We start from the raw sequence: 21976 nt of genomic DNA, 5'->3' as shown, positions 1-21976 counted from the left end.
CTTTCCATTATTTTCTTTAATTATTAACTAAATTATTAGCAGAAATACGCGTAAAATGTTGTTCGTATCAGCTAGTCGATTTGTATAGCGCCGAAGCAAGCACTGGAGACTTTGCATATGCTTTGAGGAAGGGTAGTAGGGGTATATTTTTTTCCCCAAGGTCATGAACACTGAGGTATAATTCACCTGCTTGTCGCACGCATTCATCAGTCTGGCAGTTTGTTTTTGTTTTGTTTTTTGCTTTACGTCGCACCGACACAGAGCTTGGACTTATTTCACAGATAAACTAGAGCAAAACAGCAAAGCTAATTCTAAACTACTTTACCGAACAATACGAAATATAAGAAGAGACAATGAATACATAACAGCAATAGAGGAACCAGATGGTAACATAGTCAGGGAAGAGACAGAAATAAGGAAGATCATGAAATCCTATTTTGATAATTTATACAACAGTACTGGGAAAGACTCCAATGATGTAACCATGCACGTCAGTTTAAGCAGCAATAATGAGCCTGACCAAGAGAGCCCGCCAACATGGAAGGAAGTAGAGACTGCCCTTAATAGTATGCCCAAAGAAAGGATTTGATGAAGTCAGTGCAGATATGATCAAAGCAACTGGTGCAATAGGAATACAGTGGCTTCATAGAGTAATTAATGAAATATGGAAGGATAGGAAAGTCCCAGATGATTGGAAAAAGGGAATAATAATATCTCGCTTCAAAAAAAGGAAGCCAGAAGAAATGTAGCAATTATAGAGGGATCACTTTATTGTCTCATGGTTTGAAAATATTTGAGAAAATACTTGAAAAAAGGCTAAGAAAAATAATAGAATCATAACTACAGGAAGAACAATATGGATTCAGAGAACACCGATCAACTACCGATCTCATATTTGCACTTAGAATACTGTTAGAAAAGCATTGGGAGAAGGGCAAAGACTTAACACTAGTGTTTTTGGATCTCGAAAAAGCATTTGACAGCGTTCCAAGGAAGACTATATGGGAATGCTTACGAAAGAAAAATGTACCCAAAGGTCTTATCCAGAAAGTTAAAATGCTTTACGAAGACTGCTGCAGTTGCGTACAGATAGGAAGCGGTAATTCTGATTGGTTCCAAACCACCAAAGGAGTGCAACAAGGCAGTACCCTTTCACCGTTACTTTTTATTACTGTCATGGATGAAGTCCTGAAAGAAATTAAGCAGAAGAACAATATGGACATCAATGCATTTGCATTTGCAGATGATGTAGTCATTTGGGAAAATACAGAGAAGGAAGTCCAAGAGAGGCTGAACACCTGGAATGAACATTTGAAAGCACACGGATTAACAATAAATAAATCGAAAACTGTTACTATGTCTGTCAACAGGCAGAAGAAGAAAGGAAAAATAATGCTGGAAGGTACACAGCTGGAAACAGTAGACCAATATAAATATCTTGGGTGCATCATTTCAAGTGATAACAGAATACAGCATGAGATTAACAACCGCATTCAAAAATCAGCTCAGTTGTACCATCAAGTTCGGAACCCTTAAGATCAAAGCAGATTCTATTCCAATCATACTTCACCCCCATACTAACATATGGCCTAGAAACCTGCACAACAACCCAACAAGTGGATAGCAAACTACAAGCCGCAGAAATGAAGTTCCTACGTACTATGGTACAGAAGACAAAAAGCGACAGGTTAAGGAATGAAAGAATAAGGGAGGAAGCTGGTGTGTACCCATCCCTGAATGAAAAAGTGACAAGGGCCCGTTTGAAATGGTTTGGCCATGTCAAGCGATTGGACGATGGAAGGATAGCAAAACAATGGCTACACACAGTCGTGGCCGGAAAACGGCCGGTAGGAAGACCTAGGAAGAGATGGCTGGACCAAGTGAAGGAGGACATAGGAACAAGAGGAGTCAGCTGGGATGTCGTCTTGAGAGAAGAGTGGTACATGGACAGACAGAAGTGGAGAGTGCTCGTAAACCACACCCGGGCAACTGGAGTGGAAAACTGATGATGATGATGATGATGATGATGAAGTTCGTAAACTGTCAACTTTTACCTCTCTGCTGTCGAAATTTGCTCAGAGAACATCAAATCACTTACCACTTTGTAGCTTTCTTTTGCAGTTTTAATGTATATACACCAACTCAGCTCCCCCCCCAACCTGTCAACTATATTACTCAAACCCGGGTACTTTTTGCTGTCTGTACATTTTTTTCCCCCCTCCCCACAACTTCTAATTCCCAATTGCCGTTACTGTGAGACAGTGCACAGCCTTATGTGCCCAACAGACCTGAAACAGTTCAAAAGATGATGACAACTCAGTCCTGTTCATATAAATGTCAACTAACTTGCACTAACTCCCTCGTTAGTGGAGGACAGATATCCACTCTCACTGCAGATCATTTCTTTTCACAAACATTTTTTTCTGTGTACCGTTAATAAATACTAATGCTACATATAGCACTCTGTAGATAATGTTTTCACTTTGTTCTCTTCAGGATAAGTGAACCAGTGCTGAGGAGATTCTTTCTCCTCTTGTTTCGTATAGACCTCACGGTGAATATGAACATGTTTCTTTGGTCGGGGAGGAGTCACTTCATTACTGGTATTAGAACCAAATATCTTTTTTGAAAACTCCATCTGACGTATTGCCCGACGAAAGTTCTCGTTTGTCAGTCCGTAAATGATGGGGTTGATGGCAGCATTAATAAAGATGAGATAACGTGAAGCAAACCACAAGATGCGGAAACTGTCGTCCACCTGGAAAGAAAAGAAATAAAGACTGGAGTTGTCATGGACTTACAACATGTGTCAACAACACTTATTTAACAATATGTGTGAGTAAGAAAAAGCTACAAGTCATATGAAGTAATTTGGTGTAGGATAAAAGAGATTCTTTGTAAAAATGTAGAAAATTTATATAGTTAATTTTATTGAGTGTTTTGATATAACTAAATATCAATAAACGGTGAGTGAATTATTAAGCATATGGAACAAAACATCACATCATTATACAAGGATTGGTTTGAACACCACTGTCGGCAGCCCTGAAGATAGTTTTCTGTGGTTTCCCATTTTCACACCAAGCAAATGCTTGGGCTGTACCTTAATTAAGGCTACGGCCACTTCCTTCCCATTCCTAGTCCTATCCCATTGTCACCATAGGACCTCTCTGTGTCAGTGCAAGGTAAAGCAAATAGTAAAAACAAAAAATTAAAGAAGGATTATTGACATTCAAAATTTAATGTACAAATTCTGTATGTAGACCACTGCATCAGGTTTTTCATGAACATCCTCAATTCTTTCACAGTAGGCTCTCAGTGGACATATGGACATAGTGTGCTTTAAAGTATGTTCCTCAGCACCCCAATCACAGCGAGGATTCTACTTGTGCAATTTTTCTTCTTCAGGCACCCTCTCCATTAGTGAAAGTTGGCTACAATCTTGGAAAAGCTGTTTCAATCATCTGCTGTTCTCATTAAGGTATTTGAATCCAGTCCTCACTAGTCCTGCAGGTTTCTCAGCCACTAATGTCTTCTTCGACCTCGACTTTGTTGCTCACCTTTTAACCACACCTTTTAACTCCCTCTGGTTTAAGAGCATGAGTTTTGTGAAACATACTGGTTAGTGTTTTATGTATATTGATTTTTATCCTGAATTAGTTTTTTTAAGTTTTTTAACCTCACACTTATAGAATTCAACTAGTCCTGGTGTCGAAACCGACTTTCAACCTATTAGGTTGTGTTACGTACATTTAGTACGTGTTGAAGAGATGTTAAGTACAGAACAAAAATGGCCAACCAGACACCAGTGGGATCTGAACCCACAACCTCCCGATTTCATGTTGGTTGCTCTACCAATTGACCTATGGTGGCCTAGGCCATCTGTATTCTGTTGGAAAGGATCTAAGCTACAGGTCTGGTACTACTACCATCACACTGTAGAGTGCGTTTAAAGCTGCCCGTTGAGGGCCAAGTCAATGAATATTGAATTTTCACGACCCCATTGTAATCAAAACCGACTTTCAACCTATTAGGTCGTGTTACGTACATTTTTAAGTGGTTATGGGTTCGGATCCCACTGGTGTCTGGTTGGCCATTTTTGTTCTGTACTTAACATCTCTTCAACACATACTAACGGTACGTAACACGACCTAATAGGTTGAAAGTCGGTTTCGATTACAATGGGGTCGTGAAAATTCAATATTCATAGTCCTGGTGTATTTGCTCTTCCCTTGGAAGAGTGACCTTAAGAGATGTTTTTTTTTGTTTCTGTGTCTTGAGTCAGCAAATACACCAGGACTAGTTGAATTCTATAACTGTGAGGTTCCATAGTCTTTAAAAAACTAATTCATGATAAAAATCAATATACATAAAACACTAACGGGTATGTTTCACAAAACTCAAGCTCTTAAACCAGAGGGAGTTAAAAGGTGCGGTTTGTGCCAAAATCTTCCAAATTGTCTCAATATTACAGGAAAATCTTTGATTTCTTGAAAAGTCAATGGAAATGTGTTTATTTTATGTAATTCATTTAATTACAAAGCCGCACAAAGATTTGGAACAATCTTGATGGATAGATTATCACTAGACGACAGCGACTTACTCTGTTTTAAATGACATTAAATGACACGATAAAAATGCTGTATATAGAAGGATGGGAACACTCCCCCATGTTTTATGAAGTACATTTCTTGCTTGGAGGTTCATGTAGCTAGGCAACTAATTGCCTCTTATTTGGAAATAGCAATCCAACATTCCGTATTTGAGATGTACTTTCATGTAACTATGCAAATAATTCATAGAATATAAACTTCATGGTTTTGATCCATATTGAATTGTGATCACAATAATAATTAAACTAATGTTGTAAAGGTCCACTTTTTCAGTATTATAATATGCAATCTTTGAGTTATATTTCTAAACTAGGGACTAGTTTCAGCCTTGGCTGGCCATCATCAGCCTTAATATAATACATCTAATAACTAAAACAAATGTACAAACACACAATCGACAATAAAAATATCTGGGATGAACTATATGTAAAATATGACAAAATTAAATTAGGCTCTAAAATTCTTAGATGTGTTGCATCATATTGCGAAGGCCATCCGGAAAGTGGTACCCATTTGCGCAATAAAGACACAGAAGTAAATATTAACAAATATACACATTTTTATTGGAAAGAGCATACTTTACACTACTTCTCCACGTAATCTCCAAGCAAATTTAGGCATTTGTCATAACGTGGGACAAGTTTCTGTATTCCAGCGTCATAGTCCTCCGCCGCCAGCATATCGAGATACGTAGTCACGGCTCGTTTAAGTTCTTCATCGCTGTCAAATCTTTTTCCTGCCAGCAAGTCTTTAAGCTTCGTAAAGAGATGAAAATCCGAAGGGGCCAAGTCCGGGCTATACGGGGGATGGTCGAAGGTTACCCACTTGAATTGCTGCAAAAGTTGTTGTGTTATCGCAGCTGCATGAGGCCTGGCATTGTCATGAAGGAGAATGACGCCTGTAGACAATAGACCTTGCCGTCGATTTTGTATTGCCCGCCGTAATTTCTTTAATGTTTCACAATAAGCATTAGCATTAGCACAGGCCATAAAATCAATGAACAGAACACCTCGGCAGTTTCAGAAAATGGTTGCCATGAGTTTCTTGGTGGACAGAACTGTCTTGAATTTTTTTGGTTTGGTTGGTGAATGAGCATGATGCCACTCCATTGACTGTCATTTACTCTCAGCTGATGCATAACAAACCCATGTTTCATCCCCAGTAATGCTAGAGGCTTTACGTCGCACCGACACAGATAGGTCTTATGGCGACGATGGGATAGGAAAGGACAAGGAGTTGGAAGGAAGCGGCCGTGGCCTTAATTAAGGTACAGACCCAGCATTTGCCTGGTGTGAAAATGGGAAACCACGGAAAACCATTTTCAGGGCTGCCGATAGTGGGATTCGAACCTACTATCTCCCGGATGCAAGCTCACAGCCGCGCGCCTCTACACGCACGGCCAACTCGCCCGGTCATCCCCAGTAATGATGCGAGTCAGGAAAGAGTCTCCTTCATCGGAATAACGTCCCAGAAACGTCAGTGCTGCAGCCATACGCTTGGTTTTGTGCTCCTCTGTAAGCAATAATTAATGAAGAAAAGGTTCCACCTAATCGATACTTTCTCTTTTATTTAGCCTTAGGCTATTTAAAAAGACATTCAAAAATAATCACAGAACATGTTTCGAATGCATTGCATTCATCATCAGCTGTTTACAATTGGCTTAGGACTTAGGATGCAATTTCACAATAAGGTACCTAGAACATGTCAATGCAGAGAAACATAGAAGGTTCTCCGCAATGGGAGTACATATGAGTGAAACAGGCCATAGATTTACAAATATTAAACAGGACCTACTAATTCTCAATAGACTGAACAAGGGAAGATTAATGAACAGTTTGGAAAGCATTCACATGTTTTTAAACAAATCAATTAATGGGGACAAGAACTTAAATGAAATAAATGAGCAGAGAAACCCCTTATTCGAATACATATTGAGATATATGGAGTTACTACGAAGGATTCAAACACGCCCAGTGAACGCACTAAGCAATCACGAGGCCGATACGTCACAGACAGTGGCCACCTCCCCGCCCGAAACAGTAAATGACGACACGTCCTCGCTACCCCCCTCCCTCCTAACCAAGTTAGCTCACAGACCACAGTACACCGCTACAACACAAGGTCGAAGACAGCTGAAACAAACCTACTCTCGCAGCACGGGAAGTAAAGTAAACAAACAGGACAAGGGTAAGTTCACACTTCCACACCTTCTAACACTAATAGCCTCCCTAGCCATTACGTTCCAGATGACCAAAACTAATTGATGTAATCTTTTTTTGCCGGTTACAGGTCGTAATACAGACGATCCAATTTTTAACAAGTCTTTTAAACACCATACAGTAGACTTCATGTATCAACAAGCCACACCTTTCCACCTAATAAGAGATAAGTGACGGGAGTAAACCAGATGCTGCTCTAAGAAGACAAACATTTTACAAACAATTCAACAGGAGCATTTTACCAAAGAATCTACAAGTTTCCAGTAGCAAGTGATTTTACTGAAAAATCACAAGATAATAGTGAACCTAAGACTTTTTAGCCCAAGAAGTGTTTTCAATTTTAAGTTTAGTGTCCAACTAACAACCGCCTTCAATGCACCCTCCCCTTCCCAACCCCGCCCCCTCCCACCTATATGAATTTTACTAACATCTGCTTTTTAATGTTTTTTTAATGTTTAATATAAATCACGATATCATTTTTAAGCTATTTTTACCTAAGCCAATTGTAAACAGCTGATGATGAATGCAATGCATTCGAAACATGTTCTGTGTTTATTTTTGAATGTCTTTTTAAATAGCCTAAAGCTAAATAAAAGAGAAAGTATCGATTAGGTGGAACCTTTTCTTCATTAATTATTGGATTACATTATCGATACGGACATGAAGTGGACAGTCTGTAATCCTCTGTAAGCATGTGAGGGACCCACCTTGCACAGATTTTTTAATAACGCAGATGGTCTTTGACAATTTCATGAACAATTATTCGAGACACATTAGGAAAATGTTCACAGAGTTCATCAATTGTGACGCGCCGATCGTTCATCACGCATTCGTCTACTGCGCTCAGCAGTTGGTCTGTAATGACAGATGGTCTCCCAGAACGCTCCTCGTTGTGTGTATTCCCCCTCCCCAGGTTGAAGCTGTGACACCAGCGCCGAACAGACGACCCGTCCATCACATTGTCTCCATACACCTCCGTTAATTGGCGATGAATATCACAAGGTCGAACGTTTCATGCATTAAGAAATTTAATCACGGCCCTCACTTCATAACTGGTGGGGTTCTCAATTTGTTTAAACATTTTAAACGATCATAGACACAACACAGGCAATGCTAGCATCACGCAACCTAGCACAGAGCAGGCAGACAAGCCACTGACACAGTCTGACCTTGCCCAGCAGCTAGCTGAGTCACCAGCGCTTCATGCGGTGCTAACAGTACTACTTTCCAGATGGCCCTTGTAAAATGTTTCCGTAGTGCTTGTTGTTAAAATCATGCTGAAATGCTGTTGGACATTGTCAGGACATCACACAAAGATATGGTTAAAACTGCCACATTCTTAATATGTGGCTGGTATACATTCGCAATTCAATGCAGTGTCCATGAAGTTAAGAGATTTAAAATCTCACAATCGTTAATGTGAGGTGCATAACAATAGGCCACGCACCACATGCCGCAACAAGAGGTTAACTTCATGGACATGCATTGAATTACAAATGTATACCAGCCACATATTATGAATGTGCCAGTTTTAACCATACCTTCGTGTGCCGTCCTGACAATGTCCAACAGTATTTCAGCATGATTTTAAGAACAAGCACTTCGGGAACATTTTAACATGATGTAACACATCTAAGAATTTTAGAACCTGATTTAATTTTGTCATATTTTACACATTTTACTATTTTACACATAGTTCATCCCAGATCTTTTTAATGTCAAGTGTGTGTTTGTACATTTGTTTTAGTTATTAAACATATTACATTAAGACTGATGATGGCCAGCCAAGGCCAAAACTAGTCCCTAGTTTAGAAATGTAATTCAAAGATTGCATATTATAGTACTGAAAAGGTGGACCTTTATGACATTAGTTTAATTATTGTTATGCAAATCATTGCCGGGGAATCTGTTAACTTTTGCACTAGATGGAAAAACAAAGAATGTCACGTATTCACTCGTGTTGCAATGAACATCATGCTTGTATCATTCAAATAAATCTATTTATGTTAGCAAATAGAAATAGTTTGATCAAATTAATAGACATAGGAATCTAAAAAATACTACATATTTACAGTAATTATGTCTTTGTTTTGTAAACTGTAATAAGAAAAATCAAAACAACCAAAAATAACAAAGAAAAATGTTAATAAAAAATTGCATAAAGTAGAATAAATTATAAAACACCTTTTATTTATTGAGGTGAAGCAGCACACGCCGGGCATCAAAGAGTAAATTTAGAAAATACCTGAAAAATATATCATAATGAAATACAGAATGACATATTTAGTTCTTGAAAGAACATTGTCATGAAAATCCACAGCCTGTTTCCAATCATTTGACCGGGTCAAGATTGGAATGAATGAATCCCGCATCCAGCGGTGAGGATAGGAATTATGCCGGCTGCCAAAGCCAGTTGCACTCTTCTGGGGCAATGATTAATGACTTAACAGATGAAATGAAATGATATTGGAGAGTGTTGCTGGAATAAAAGATGATAGAGAAAATTGGAAAACCTGTCCTGCCTCCGATTTGTCCAGCACAAAACTCACATGAAGTGACCAGAATTTGAACCACGGGACCCAGAGGTGAGAGGCCAGTGCACTGCCACCTGAACCACGGAGGCTCCACTTGAAAGAATATCATCATAATCTATCAAATAACAATCTTTAACATTTTTTAATATTTTATGGTCTTCATTGGACCAATTCAGTCAATTTTATAAAAAGGGTTTTTCAGTTTCCTGTCAGACAAGTACAAAAGAGATCATTTTACCTCTCACTCAGTCACAGCCTTCCCGATTCTTAACATTCAACAACTTATGACAAATTTTAGCAATATGTCTTGGAAACATGCTATTCATTAGGGAACCGTTTTACATTGTATCTACATGCAGGCCAATCAGGCCAATTATCCCATATATATTCCAATAACAAAATTAATCATTAATAGTCTTTCCTTTGACTTTGTACTCATGTAGATACCAGTGGCGGCTGGTGGTTTAAAAGTTCAGTGGTGCACAATTTTTACCATTGATATAATATGGTTACAGGCTAATTTTCAAATCCAGGTACATCAACAGTACTTTTTATTATTAAAAATAAAACAAACATTTTACATTTCTATTTTCAGGAATATTACTACAACCCAGTAACATTTTTTTTCATTTAAGAACTCTTTTACCACATTGAAATGAAACACTTTGAGGTAGCCTAATTCCGGTATTGAATCTGGTTTCGAAATTAAACGTCGCATGGGCCTACCCAGTCCTTTCACCTCAGATTTTTCTTCGGTAGTCCGTTGCAGAAATGGCCCAGACATTAAAGACTGCACCGAATTCATGATCTGACAAAATATCACTAACTGATAAAAATGTACAATAATAAAAACACACGCTGACACGAATGTTTACACAGTGAAATCAATAAGCTACTTAGCTTGTACGCACATAACAAAGTTCACAACTATACTGAAAGAAATGGCGGCTTTTATTTTCAAATTTAAAGCCATTAATTATATATCCAGCAGATGAACTTCCATCCAATATTGCTAGGTGACATCACTGTTCTATAACAGGCTCTCACATTGAACGCCAACGGTCTCTAGCAACTTTGCTAGTAATTGGTTACATAGGAGCACGGCCGACTGAATCCCTCACTGCGCTGCAAGGAAATAGCTAGAGCGACGCATTAAGTCAGGAGCCAGGTTGATAAACCTCCATTTAAGCAATGTATAAGAAGCCACGCCTATATTTTCCTCTCCCCGCCCACCCCTCTAGCAGCCTAAAAGCACCCTTCAATCAGCCCCGCGCACCCCTCTAGCAGCCCAAGTTTCATCCTACCTCAGGTTGACTCTCTGCTGCAAACTTTTAGACTCCTGCAGTGAACATCTAAGTGTACTGGCTTGTAGTCTCCTGTAGTCAGTATTTGCTATTTCAAGTTCTTGAAAGGTTTGTCTTGTTGAATGAAAATACAGTAGTTGAGTAATCCAAATTATAAAACTATACCTAAAATAAACATAAAACATTAATGGGGGTAGCGCAAACCTGCAAACTTATGGAGAAATCGCCCCTGGTAGATACATATTTAAAAAAGCTTTAGTGCATTAATATTGCTGTCATGTTTGTTTTCTGTTCACAGGCAGATCCTTTAAGACTTTTGGGAAACCACAGAGACAGTATTTCTGAATATTTCTGAATATATGTATAAGAGGGCAGGTGGAGAATGATTGTCTATCATTATTTTTTAAAATAAAAATAATTTTTAAAAATGCCCAAACTCGATTGTGACTGGCAGTAGGCAAGGGGGCCAGCCATTACAATGAAAAATCCCCCACTGGGCGAGTTAGTCGTGCACGTAGAGGCGCGCGGCTGTGAGCTTGCATCCGGGAGATAGTAGGTTCGAATCCCACTATCGGCAGCCCTGAAGATGGTTTTCCGTGGTTTCCCATTTTCACACCAGGCAAATGCTGGGGCTGTACCTTAATTAAGGCCATGGCCACTTCCTTCCAACTCCTAGGCCATTCCTATCCCATCGTCGCCATAAGACCCATCTGTGTCGGTGCGACGTAAAACCCCTAGCAAAAAAAAACAAAAACAAAAGAAAAAAAAAACGCTCTTCACATGAGAAGCAACATATGCCTGTAGTGTTTCTTGGGTAATGCTAAGAGCAGTAGACTGGAGTTACTTTGCTGATAACTTTGGCCAGCTGATCGTAAAAATTTGTATATTTTTCTTGCACATGCAATTAAGCACCAAGAATGGAGTAAACATATTGATAGGCCAGTACAACAGATAGGAGGCTAAGATTTCTACAAGAAAAAAAAATGTGTTGGCGGTACTGGAGGAGTTGATCGGTCAAATTGGTGGCAAATTATATAAACTCAAACTTATTACTGTGTGATTTACCTAAGCTACCTAAAAATTAAGGTAAGTGCAGTTTTGTGATGTTTTAGTAATAGGTAACATAGTGAAAGATTGCTGTTATTGTGACACCTACTTAAAATACTATAATTTTAACTTTTGTAAAATGATGCTCTTCCTCGTGATATTTGGGGTTACTTTGGCCCGGCCATCGACACTAAAAAACCCAACGGTACTATTAAAAGAAAAAGAGGAAGACCATGCTATACTGTTTCAGACTAGTTTGACTCTATTGAAAATGATGATGAACCTGTACTGCTCTCTGAAGGTGATTCTAAAACCTTCACTGATCTGCAAGATAATGTTCAGTATGATCCTATGTTGAAAGGCAAATTAGAAGTTGGACAGTTTGTTACTGTGTCATATGAAAAACAAAAATATCCTGGAGTGGTAACAGAAGTGAATGAAGTAGGTGCCAAAGTGAACTGCAGGAAAAGACAAAATCCTACTTCAAATGGCCAAAAAAAAAAAAAAAAAAAGGGATGAAATCTTTTCTCCTTTGAAAGATCTGGTAAGAATCATCAATCCACCAACAGAAACAAAAAGTGGCTATTTCCTAGTACCAGAACTTCAGTTTTTTTTGTAGTTACTGGTATGTTGTTTTGTTTTGGTATTTGGAATCTCCTTTCAAAATAAGGAAACACGTATCCTTTTGTTTTCGGAAAAACCCTCAACGGAGGGAGGGGTTGAAAAAACTAAAAAATTAGTTGAATTATTTGTATGAATATATATACCAAAAAAATCTAAAGGTTACAAACGTGAAAACTGGTATTTGGAATCTCCTTTAAAAATAAAGAAACAGGCATTTTTGGAGTGGGGGTCAACTTAATGGACTGGGGTGAAAAAGGATTTGAATTCTTTTTATGAGGATACTTATATATCAAAAACTGGAGATGTTACAGACATGAAAATTTGTACTTGGAATTTTCTCGATGATAAGGAATGTTGGACCCGAAGTTGAAGAGGAAATTGCGTACTGCTATCCAGGCATACGAGTGGGTCAACTTACAGAACATGTAAACAGTGACGGTATTAAAGAAAATCCTGAAGCCCTGATAGTTCACATTGGCACAAATGACCTTCATAATTTCTCAACACCTAGTGACATAATGGCCGAAACTGATAGGCTTATTAAACTGACATAAAACAATATAGACCAGTTATAATTTCTTCCCATATTTCCAAAATATTTGACTCAATAATTCTTGGAAGATAGGAAACTTAAAAGGGTCCACCTTTTCAATACAATAAATGTTATAGTTTATTTACAACATATATTTACACTTGTTGTAAATAAACTATAACATTTATTGTATTGAAAAGGTGGACCCTTTTAAGTTTCCTATCTTCCATTCTCAGTTCAATACGGACAAAAATGAAATTCTTAGATTTAAATCAATAATTCTTGACAAAATCACACCTCTCTTTAGAAACATCATCATTGATGAGCAGCATGGATTCTTTTCAGGACGGTCAACCTGTAGCAATCTTCTTTTATTCTATCAGTTCCTCTTGGATGCAATAGAGAACCACTCATAAGTGGAGTGCATTTATACAGACTTCTCAAAAGCTTTTGACACTGTCGATCACGATATCTTGCTGCAAAAACTAACGGGCTACGGAATTAATGGGCCTCTCCTCTCATGGTTTGAATCATATCTTAAAAATCGCCTGCAGGTTGTTAAAATAAGGAATCATTTTTCTGCGCCTATTATTGTTACCAGTGGAGTTCCTCAAGGGTCTCACCTTGTGCCCTTACTTTTTACTCTCTACATAAATGACATTAAAAATATACTTAAGAATTCTAAATTGCTTTTGTTTGCCGACGATGCAAAAAATGTTATGCAAATTAATTGTCCACTTGATTGTTTAAAACTTCGAGATGATTTACATCATCTGGAAAAGTACTGTATTCAAAATGGGTTGAAACTTAATCATGAGAAATGTAAAATAATATCATTTTTTTTTTTAAAACAAGAAGAAAATATCATTTCCGTACAAATTTAGTAATATAGTAATAGTAATCCATAGATTAGATTCAGTACAACATAAATTTCTTGGTCTATATTCTTTTAGAGCAGGATTCTCATATGATAATGTTGATTATACTTACCTACAACAGTCCTTAAATCTGCATAGCCTGTCACAACGCCGTGAATTATTGGAAACACTCTTCATTTTTAAATTGCTTCATTCCTTGGTGAATTGTCCATAACTCCTTGCAAAAATTAACGTACATGTACCAGACAGATGCATAAGGTTCAAGAATATATTGTCTACAAATTGGCATAGAACTAACTATGCATTCAATGGGCCAATTGAACGAATGTCAAGATCTCTAAACAAAGTGGATATTGATATATTTAACTGCTCATTGTCAAAATTTAGAACTCACTTACATAATCTCCAGAATTGACTATTACTTTCCTGTGCTTACTTGTAATATAACCTGTGTATATATCTGTACATATTTTTCTACTAATACTCCATTGAACTTTCTTTTTACTGTGTTTTGTCTATACTTCTCTACTGTTATGTAAAATGGTATTTCTGTTAATAAAGTATTATTATTATTATTATTATTATTATTATTATTATTATTATTATTATTATTATTATTATTATTATTATTATTATTTCTTTCAAAGTAAAGAAACACATAATCTTTTGTCTTTGGGAAATCCACTTAATGGGGGTGAGTTAATTGAAAAATTAGTTGAATTATTTGTACGAGGATACTTATATCTCAGAAACTACAGATGTTACACACGTGAAAATTTATATTTGGAATCTCCTTTAAAAATAAACACGCACATTTTGGAGGGGTGAGTCAACTTAACAGGCTGGGGTGAAAAAGGATTTGAATTATTTTCATGAGGATACTTATATCTCAAAAACTGAAGATGTTACAGGCATGAACATTTGTATTTAGAATCTTCTTTCAATGTAAAGAAACACGTATTCTTTTGTTTTCAGAAAATCCACTTAGGGGGGGGGGGGGAGGGGGTGAATGAATTCAAAAATTAGTTGAATACTTTGTATGAGGATACTTATATCTCAGAAACTAATTATGTTAAAGATGTGAAAATTGGTATTTGGAATCTCCTTTAAAAATAAAGAAACACGTATTTATTTTTGACTTGAGAGAAGACTGTTTCTCACATGTAGAGCCTACAGTTCTATGTCGCATGGTCATTTAGCCCCAAAAGGTAATACGACAAACGTGGTTTACAAGAATTTTTGGGGTAAATGAAACTCAATTTTTGGGTGAATTTTTATACTTTAGAAATTTTCAAATAATGTCTAAATACAATGCCGAGGAACGATTACTATGATCAAATTACAAAATCCAGGCGGACGAAGCCACGGGAAATTGCTAGTAGACAATAGAAATCAAGTCTTGTAGGGTAATAGTAACTCTTAGCTTGAATTCTTGTTCCACCATCCCATTCGTCTGTGTTATCTTTCATTTCTCTGAAGAGTTCAAGGAGATCTGTATAGAGAGAGGACACAACTTCAACGAGCCTACCAGCATATACATAGTCAAGTCTTAAGTCATGGCAACTATTTTTTTTCTTGCGAACAGGAGACAACATGGAAAATCTAAGATATGCATTTGGAAATGTATGGTATGTACTTGCGTATGATGCTACTAGATGGTGTATGTAAACAACAGTTTGGGTCTAAGCATGCCCCTAAGTTCAGTGTGTGAGTGAGAGCGTCACAAAATGGAATTCAACAAGCAGGAGCAACGACCATATATTACAATAGCAGTTCTCCGTGGCAGAAATACATGCCAATGCCATGCAGAGCTGCGGGAAGCATTAGGTATGCATGCCATGCCCTATAGAACAGTGGTAAGGTGGGTGGAGACGTTCAAACGAGGTAGAGTAGCAACTGCCGATTTGCCTCGCCCAGGCCGTCCAGTGTCCATGGACAAAGATGTACGGATAATGGTGATCGATCAGTGTTTACCAGTGGAGACCTGTCCTTTGTATGTAGTCTTGTGTATTTGCTGTCTATACCATAATAAAACAATGTTTACCAATGGCCTGTGTTCTGTCAGTTTCCTACGAGAATCTCCTGAACTCAGAATTTGTCTTCAGGCACTATGCATAAGAACATGCCCTGCATTTCCAAATGCATATCTTAGATTTTCCGTGTTGTCTCCTGTTCGTGAGAAAAAGAATAGTTGCCATAACTTATGACTCGACCCTCATATCCATCGGGTAGGCGCTACTGTTGGTACTCATCTCTGTATTACTTTGTTAAGAGCAGTAGCCCCTTTTAGAGGATGATGAAATAAAACCCTGCTAACCCGGACAAGGTCTGAAAAAATACTTTGCATTCCTTGATATGGTTAACAGATTCCTGTAATACCAAGTTGAGCCTATGACCATAGCAGTGAACAAATATAGTCTGGTTGTATTTATTCCTAACTTCTGCAACCTTCTGTGCTCTCCTGCCATCACTGCTGCACCATCAAATGTTTCTGCTACTAACTTTTCACCACAATGAAATTCTTGTAACACTCTAAAGAGATGCTTAGAGAGAGAAACAGCAGAACGGTCACCGCTTACATCACTGAATCTCAAAAATCTCTCTTGAATTTCGCCTTCAGGACTAACATATCTAAATACAGTCAAGAGTTGTGCTCTGTTAGAAACATCTGAACTTTCATCCAAAATAACGGAAATAAAGTTTGCTTTCTTAACCTCGTCTTTAATTTTGCTGGTCATAAAAGTAGCTATGGCTTCAATAATATCATTCTGTATATCAGATGAAAGTCCTGAGGAAACTGTAGTTGTTTCTAAGTGGTGCCAAAATACATCATCTTTCTTAGCAATTAATGCTAATAACTCCCTGTAATTACCTCTGTTATCAGATTCTTCAGTTTCTTGATGACCCCTGGAAGGTAATCCTTGCTTTGAAAGAAAACACACAGTATCTATTGAAGTGCTGACAATATATCTGTTATTTTCTACTAGCTTATTATGCTCATCAATTTTTCTTTCTGTAAGCTGTACTCAAACAGAACTCTATTTTGGACCTTCCAAACTGAATCATATCAGCAACCTCGTGGTGTTTCTTTAAAACTCTGAAACTATCTAAATTGTCCACACCATTTTTATTCCAAGCATTATTTTCTGAGGAAATAGAATACATGGCCAACAGTACAGTTTATTCATTTTTGCACAACCACATAACCAGTTCATGAGTCATAAATTTTTAAGAGAAGGCATGGGTCTACCTTTTTCTCAATGAAACAGGCGTGTTCATAAAGCTTTCTCTTATACATGAATATTCTGGGCCCGCCAACTCTCTTATTTTTGAGGTGGAAGTGACAGCACTCATTTTAATGTTTAATATGTTGTGCAGTCCTATAGGCTATCCTTACCTAACATAAATATAAATTCACACTTTAACAAGAGAAGACATATTGTATTATAATAGAAAATAATAACACAATAACATAACAATGCACTGTGGAGCGCAGCGGAAAGAACAGATGGAACAGCTCAGCACCGACGTTATAAGCTTTAGTTTCCACTTTCCACTGTGGTAACATGAGCGGAGAAGGATAGTAGGATATATCCCAGTGTCAAAGGGAAAGGAGCCTTGCTTGGCACATGCGCAGTAATACTCGCCTAGCTGTTAGAAGAGATTCAATGCGTAACCACTGCATGGAGTGGTAACAGCCTTTCACTCAGATTTGATGGTGGCAGACTGCTGCAATAGAGTTCTCGCGACACATCCAGGTGAAGAAACAAAAATATTAAATATTAATATTAAAGAATATTCGATTTTCATATTTTCAAACTGTTACCAGTGGTAACAGTGGATACTAGCACGCTTTGCCACTGCCTTTTAACATTAACTTTGTATTTCTTACCAGTGTTCCTCTTATGTTATTCTAATTTTGTAAGTTCAGGTTACTTTGGCCCATTACCATATTAGCTCATTTTATAAAGAAATGTTTACATGGGCCAATGTTACCAGAAGTGCAGGTAACATTGGCCCACTTTTTTAAATACCCCCCCACAGCAAGGGGAAGTGTGTGATTTTGCTTTTTAACGTATGCAATTGATTGTCAAAGTATTCAACAATATTAAACCTTGGTTTTGGAATTTTTCTTTCTGCTACAATCTTTTATTTTCTTTTTGAAAGAAATGAAACAACATAAAACTGAGCCAAAGTAAACCCAGACTACAAAATCTTACTGACAATATGTACACTACTTCACGTAGAATCCTGTACCATATACAACCTAGAATTCTGTTGCAAAGCACAGGTACATCAGCTAGTATGACATAAAGACACAAAGAAGACCAAGTGTCATTCTAAATGAAATAATAACAGTAAGAAATAACAAGAAGGAAATGTGGTTATCAAGACACATAAACTTCCTCTCACCTGGTTCATGCTCATATCCTTTACCAGCTGGTTCCTGCGGAAAATAAGAGCTGTGTATGGAACACGGCAGCAAATGAACACCATCAACAAAATAAACATAGTCCGAGCTACTCGGGTCTTGTACCTCACAGTTATTTGGGAGGATTTTTTGAGAAGTTCTTGTTCATACTGGTCCAGCTGAAACAGAAATTTTCTGAATTACAGAATTTTAAACAGTAATTGTTTTATCTGATATGCCAGACAGTATTAATAATTTACAGAAAATTAACAACTATTGGCACTTTCAGACATATACACTATCTGATCAAAGATATCAGTACACCCTGTTGAGCACATAAACTCGAGCCAAGATATCTCTATGACAACTGCTGCTAACATAAAAGTTCAGCTGAGGGATCATTGTTGATCGGTGCTACAAGATGCCTGCAGAATGAATGGAGCAAGGAAGTTCAGTGACTTTGAACATCATATGGTTTTTGGTTGCCACATCAGAAAGCAATCATTTCCACCCTTCTCAAGTTGCCCAGGGGTATTACTGTGAGGAGGAAATGGGAAGACAAAACCACAACAAAACAACTGGGAAGGCTATGTGCATTCAATGACAGGGACCGTTAAGCATTGAAGAAAACCAAATGACATTGTGTAATACCATCGACCATGAATAATTCCGTAGTGCCACTAATTTTGTAGCTAGCATGATAGCCATCCACCAGGAGGTACAAGGACTGAATTTTAAGGCTCAGGCAACCACTCATAAACTACTACATATCTACTCTACATGTCTGGCTGCACAGCTAAATGGATAGCATGCGCTGGCATGAATAAGGCGTCCCAGTTTCGATTCCCAGTCGGGTCGGGGATTTTAACTTTTATTAGTTAATTCCTATGGCTCGGGGGCTGAGTGTTTGTGATGTCTTCAGCATTAGATTTCATATGAGATAGGGCCCCATCCTTACAGATGTGCAGGTCATCTATATAACATCAACTCGAAAGACCTGCACCAGGTATTTCCGGAAGGCACATGCCATTAAATTGATAAACTACTCTATTTTATAGTATTATACATGCACATTTCATGTATTTTGGTTCTCTAATTAACAAAAATGGTGGCTGCAAAGATGAAATAAAGTGTCATCTGGCACTAGCCAGAACTTCAGTGGTCAAATATGGAAAGCTTCAGTACTCACACCTTCAAGCTGAAGCTAATATAGACCCTCATTTTTATGATAGCATTCTATGCTGCTGAGACATGGATGCTCAATTTAAGAAACTGGAAGAAAGCTTAGAACATCTATGAATTAAAAATTCCCCCCGAGTTAGTAGAAAATACTTTGGTTATCTTATACGCTGAACAAAACGACCTTGAAAGGCTTATAGGACTTGTCAAGTTAAGTGGAAAATGGCCAAGAGGGCAGAGACATAAGATGATCCCACAGACTGGTCTGAGCCTACATGAAGACATACTACTGAGCGAGTTGGCAATGCGGTTAGTGGCCCACAACTGTGAGCTTGCATTCGGGAGACAGTGAGTTCGAACCCAGTGTCGGCAGCCCTGAAGATGGTTTTCTGTGGTTTCCCATTTTCACACGAGGCAAATAAATGCTGGGGCTGTACCTTAATTAAGGTCATGGCCCTTCCTTCACACACCTAGCCATTTCCCATCCCATCGTCACCTTACGACCTATCTGTATTGGTGCAATGTAAAGCAAATTGAAAAAAAAAATGAAGGCTGTACCATAAACCCATTCAGAGATAGAGATGTATCCTCCCATCCATGCTGTCTCAAGCCTTGAGCAATCGACGTTCTTACACAGTGGTGGCAATGACTGTTCATTAACTCAGTGCTCCGGCAGAATCTCAGCACATGTCTAAGGGTTTCTGCCTCATTGTAGCCATTTTGGGGACAACGGGTTGTGTTGAATGACCTACCGGGAACCGACCTGACTGCGGTGAGGTTGCATTGCATCTTCACTGTGATTTATGAGTCATCCAGGAGTTTGCTTCTGGACAGTCTGAATATAACACTACTCCCTTTCCTTTATGTGGTAGCTGGCACCATGACTGAAAGTATTGATTTCTCATAATTTAACATAGTTTTCTTCCGTCAATCTTTGGGGGAAGACTTTCTTTTTGTATGTCAAGTCTGTGGAGTGCCATATCTTGTTCCTCAGGTAAGTTTCTTAGGTATGGTAGATGAACGTCCTGAATACGGGAATGCACTACACCCCAATCTTTCTGATCTTTCTGGAACTATACAGCATCGAATTTGAAGTATCATCTGGCAGCATCATTATTTCTTTTACAGAAAATCTTATAATTTTGTCCAGATCTTTAAGAAAAGCATTTGACAGTTGTGTCAGAGGGGCACATTGTACAGGATAGATCAACCCCGGCCAAACAAACTCGTTAATAACCTTGATCTTTTGCTCTGGTTTTAGAAGCTTAGTTTTTACCAGGTTACTAAAGTCACAAGTTATTGTGCTTATTAATTTATATCTGTCAAGAGAAATTTCATTGTTGAAGTCAATTCCTAAATACTTGATTCGTTCATTGTTTGTTTTGTTTTGTTTTTTCTTTTGCTCAACGTCGCACCGACACAGATATCAAAATCAAATCAAAATCTCTTTATTTGCAAATGAGGTGTCTACCTCGGTGCCAAATGGTACACTAGGTGTCTTATGGCGACGATGGGATAGGAAAGGCCTAGGAATGGGAAGAAAGCGGCCGTGGCCTTAATTAAGGTACAGCCCCAGCATTTGCCTGGTGTGAAAATGGGAAACATTGTTTGTTTTTATCGATGAGATTATTGATCCTTCGAGTGTAGTGATGTTTCCTTCAGGTAATTTTCCTTTCTTCAGGATTATAGATTTGCTTTTAAGAGGAAGGATATGCAAATCAATTTCTGCAAAGCTGCTTTCAGCAAAATTTAACAAGTAGCAACATCACTTTCGGTTTTGCTGAGTATAACTAGGTAATCTGCAAAAGCAAATGAGGATAATAGCAATAGATCATCAGATAAAATATATTCATAATGTTGGCATATGTCATGGTCAGTGAGATTTTGTATTACAGTATTGATTGCTAAATTAAACAGCAATGGTGAGATAGGGGACCCTTGAGCTACACCACACTTAATTTCGAAAGCTTCCACTTGAACTTTCTTTGTAATAAATGCTTCAATTAGTCAAAATAACTTTGGAGGAATTTCTGATTGTTGAAGAGATCATTTGATATGTTCATGTCCGATAGAATCAAATGCTTTTGTGACGTCTAAAAAAATGAGTCTCATAAATAATTTTTCTCCTTATTAATTTATTTTCTGTATGTTTATTCATTCCTATTTCTGGCTATCATTTCCAGATTTACTTCTTTGCCGAGGTCCTAACTCAACTTAAACACATCATATTATGCCAAGAAGATCACAACCATAATTTTTGTTATTATATATATTTTAATGTTATAATTATTCCTGCTACATTGTCTTTGTCTTGTATACATATGTTTTAGTTATCACATGATCTGTATAATTTTTATTTTGGCTGAAGATGGCCACTAAGTGGCTGAAACTAGTCTCAAGACTGATGTAAGATTCTTGTTGTTTTAAGGGGCCTAACATCGAAGTAGAAATGAACATGCTTGGACATAATAGGCTTAAAATTAAGTTTCAACTAAGAATAAGACAATGATGACCAAATTTTTTTTGTACAAGTAGCAACTACTATTAAAATGGTTTCGTTCCATCTCTTAAGGGTACGACAGGCCTCCTACATGGTAATTCTGTCTCTCAGGCCAGGGAGATGTGATACGGTGAT

General features: G+C 37.8%; 1 protein-coding gene across 1 annotated transcript in view; it reads right to left on the bottom strand.

The window, feature by feature from the left end:
• Positions 1–2449: 2449 nt before the first annotated feature.
• Positions 2450–21976, bottom strand: part of LOC136863804 (substance-K receptor-like) — a 52367-nt gene continuing 32840 nt past the window's right edge. Inside the window, exons 6-7 of the mRNA XM_067140146.2 lie at positions 18165–18341; positions 2450–2758 (exon numbers count right to left, since the gene is read on the bottom strand). Of these exons, the coding sequence (XP_066996247.2) occupies positions 2450–2758; positions 18165–18341 (486 nt within the window). The remainder of the gene's footprint in view (positions 2759–18164; positions 18342–21976) is intronic.

Source organism: Anabrus simplex, chromosome 1 (assembly GCF_040414725.1).
Source record: "Anabrus simplex isolate iqAnaSimp1 chromosome 1, ASM4041472v1, whole genome shotgun sequence".
NCBI lineage: Eukaryota > Metazoa > Arthropoda > Insecta > Orthoptera > Tettigoniidae > Anabrus > Anabrus simplex.
This window is presented reverse-complemented; position numbering and strand designations above follow the sequence as displayed.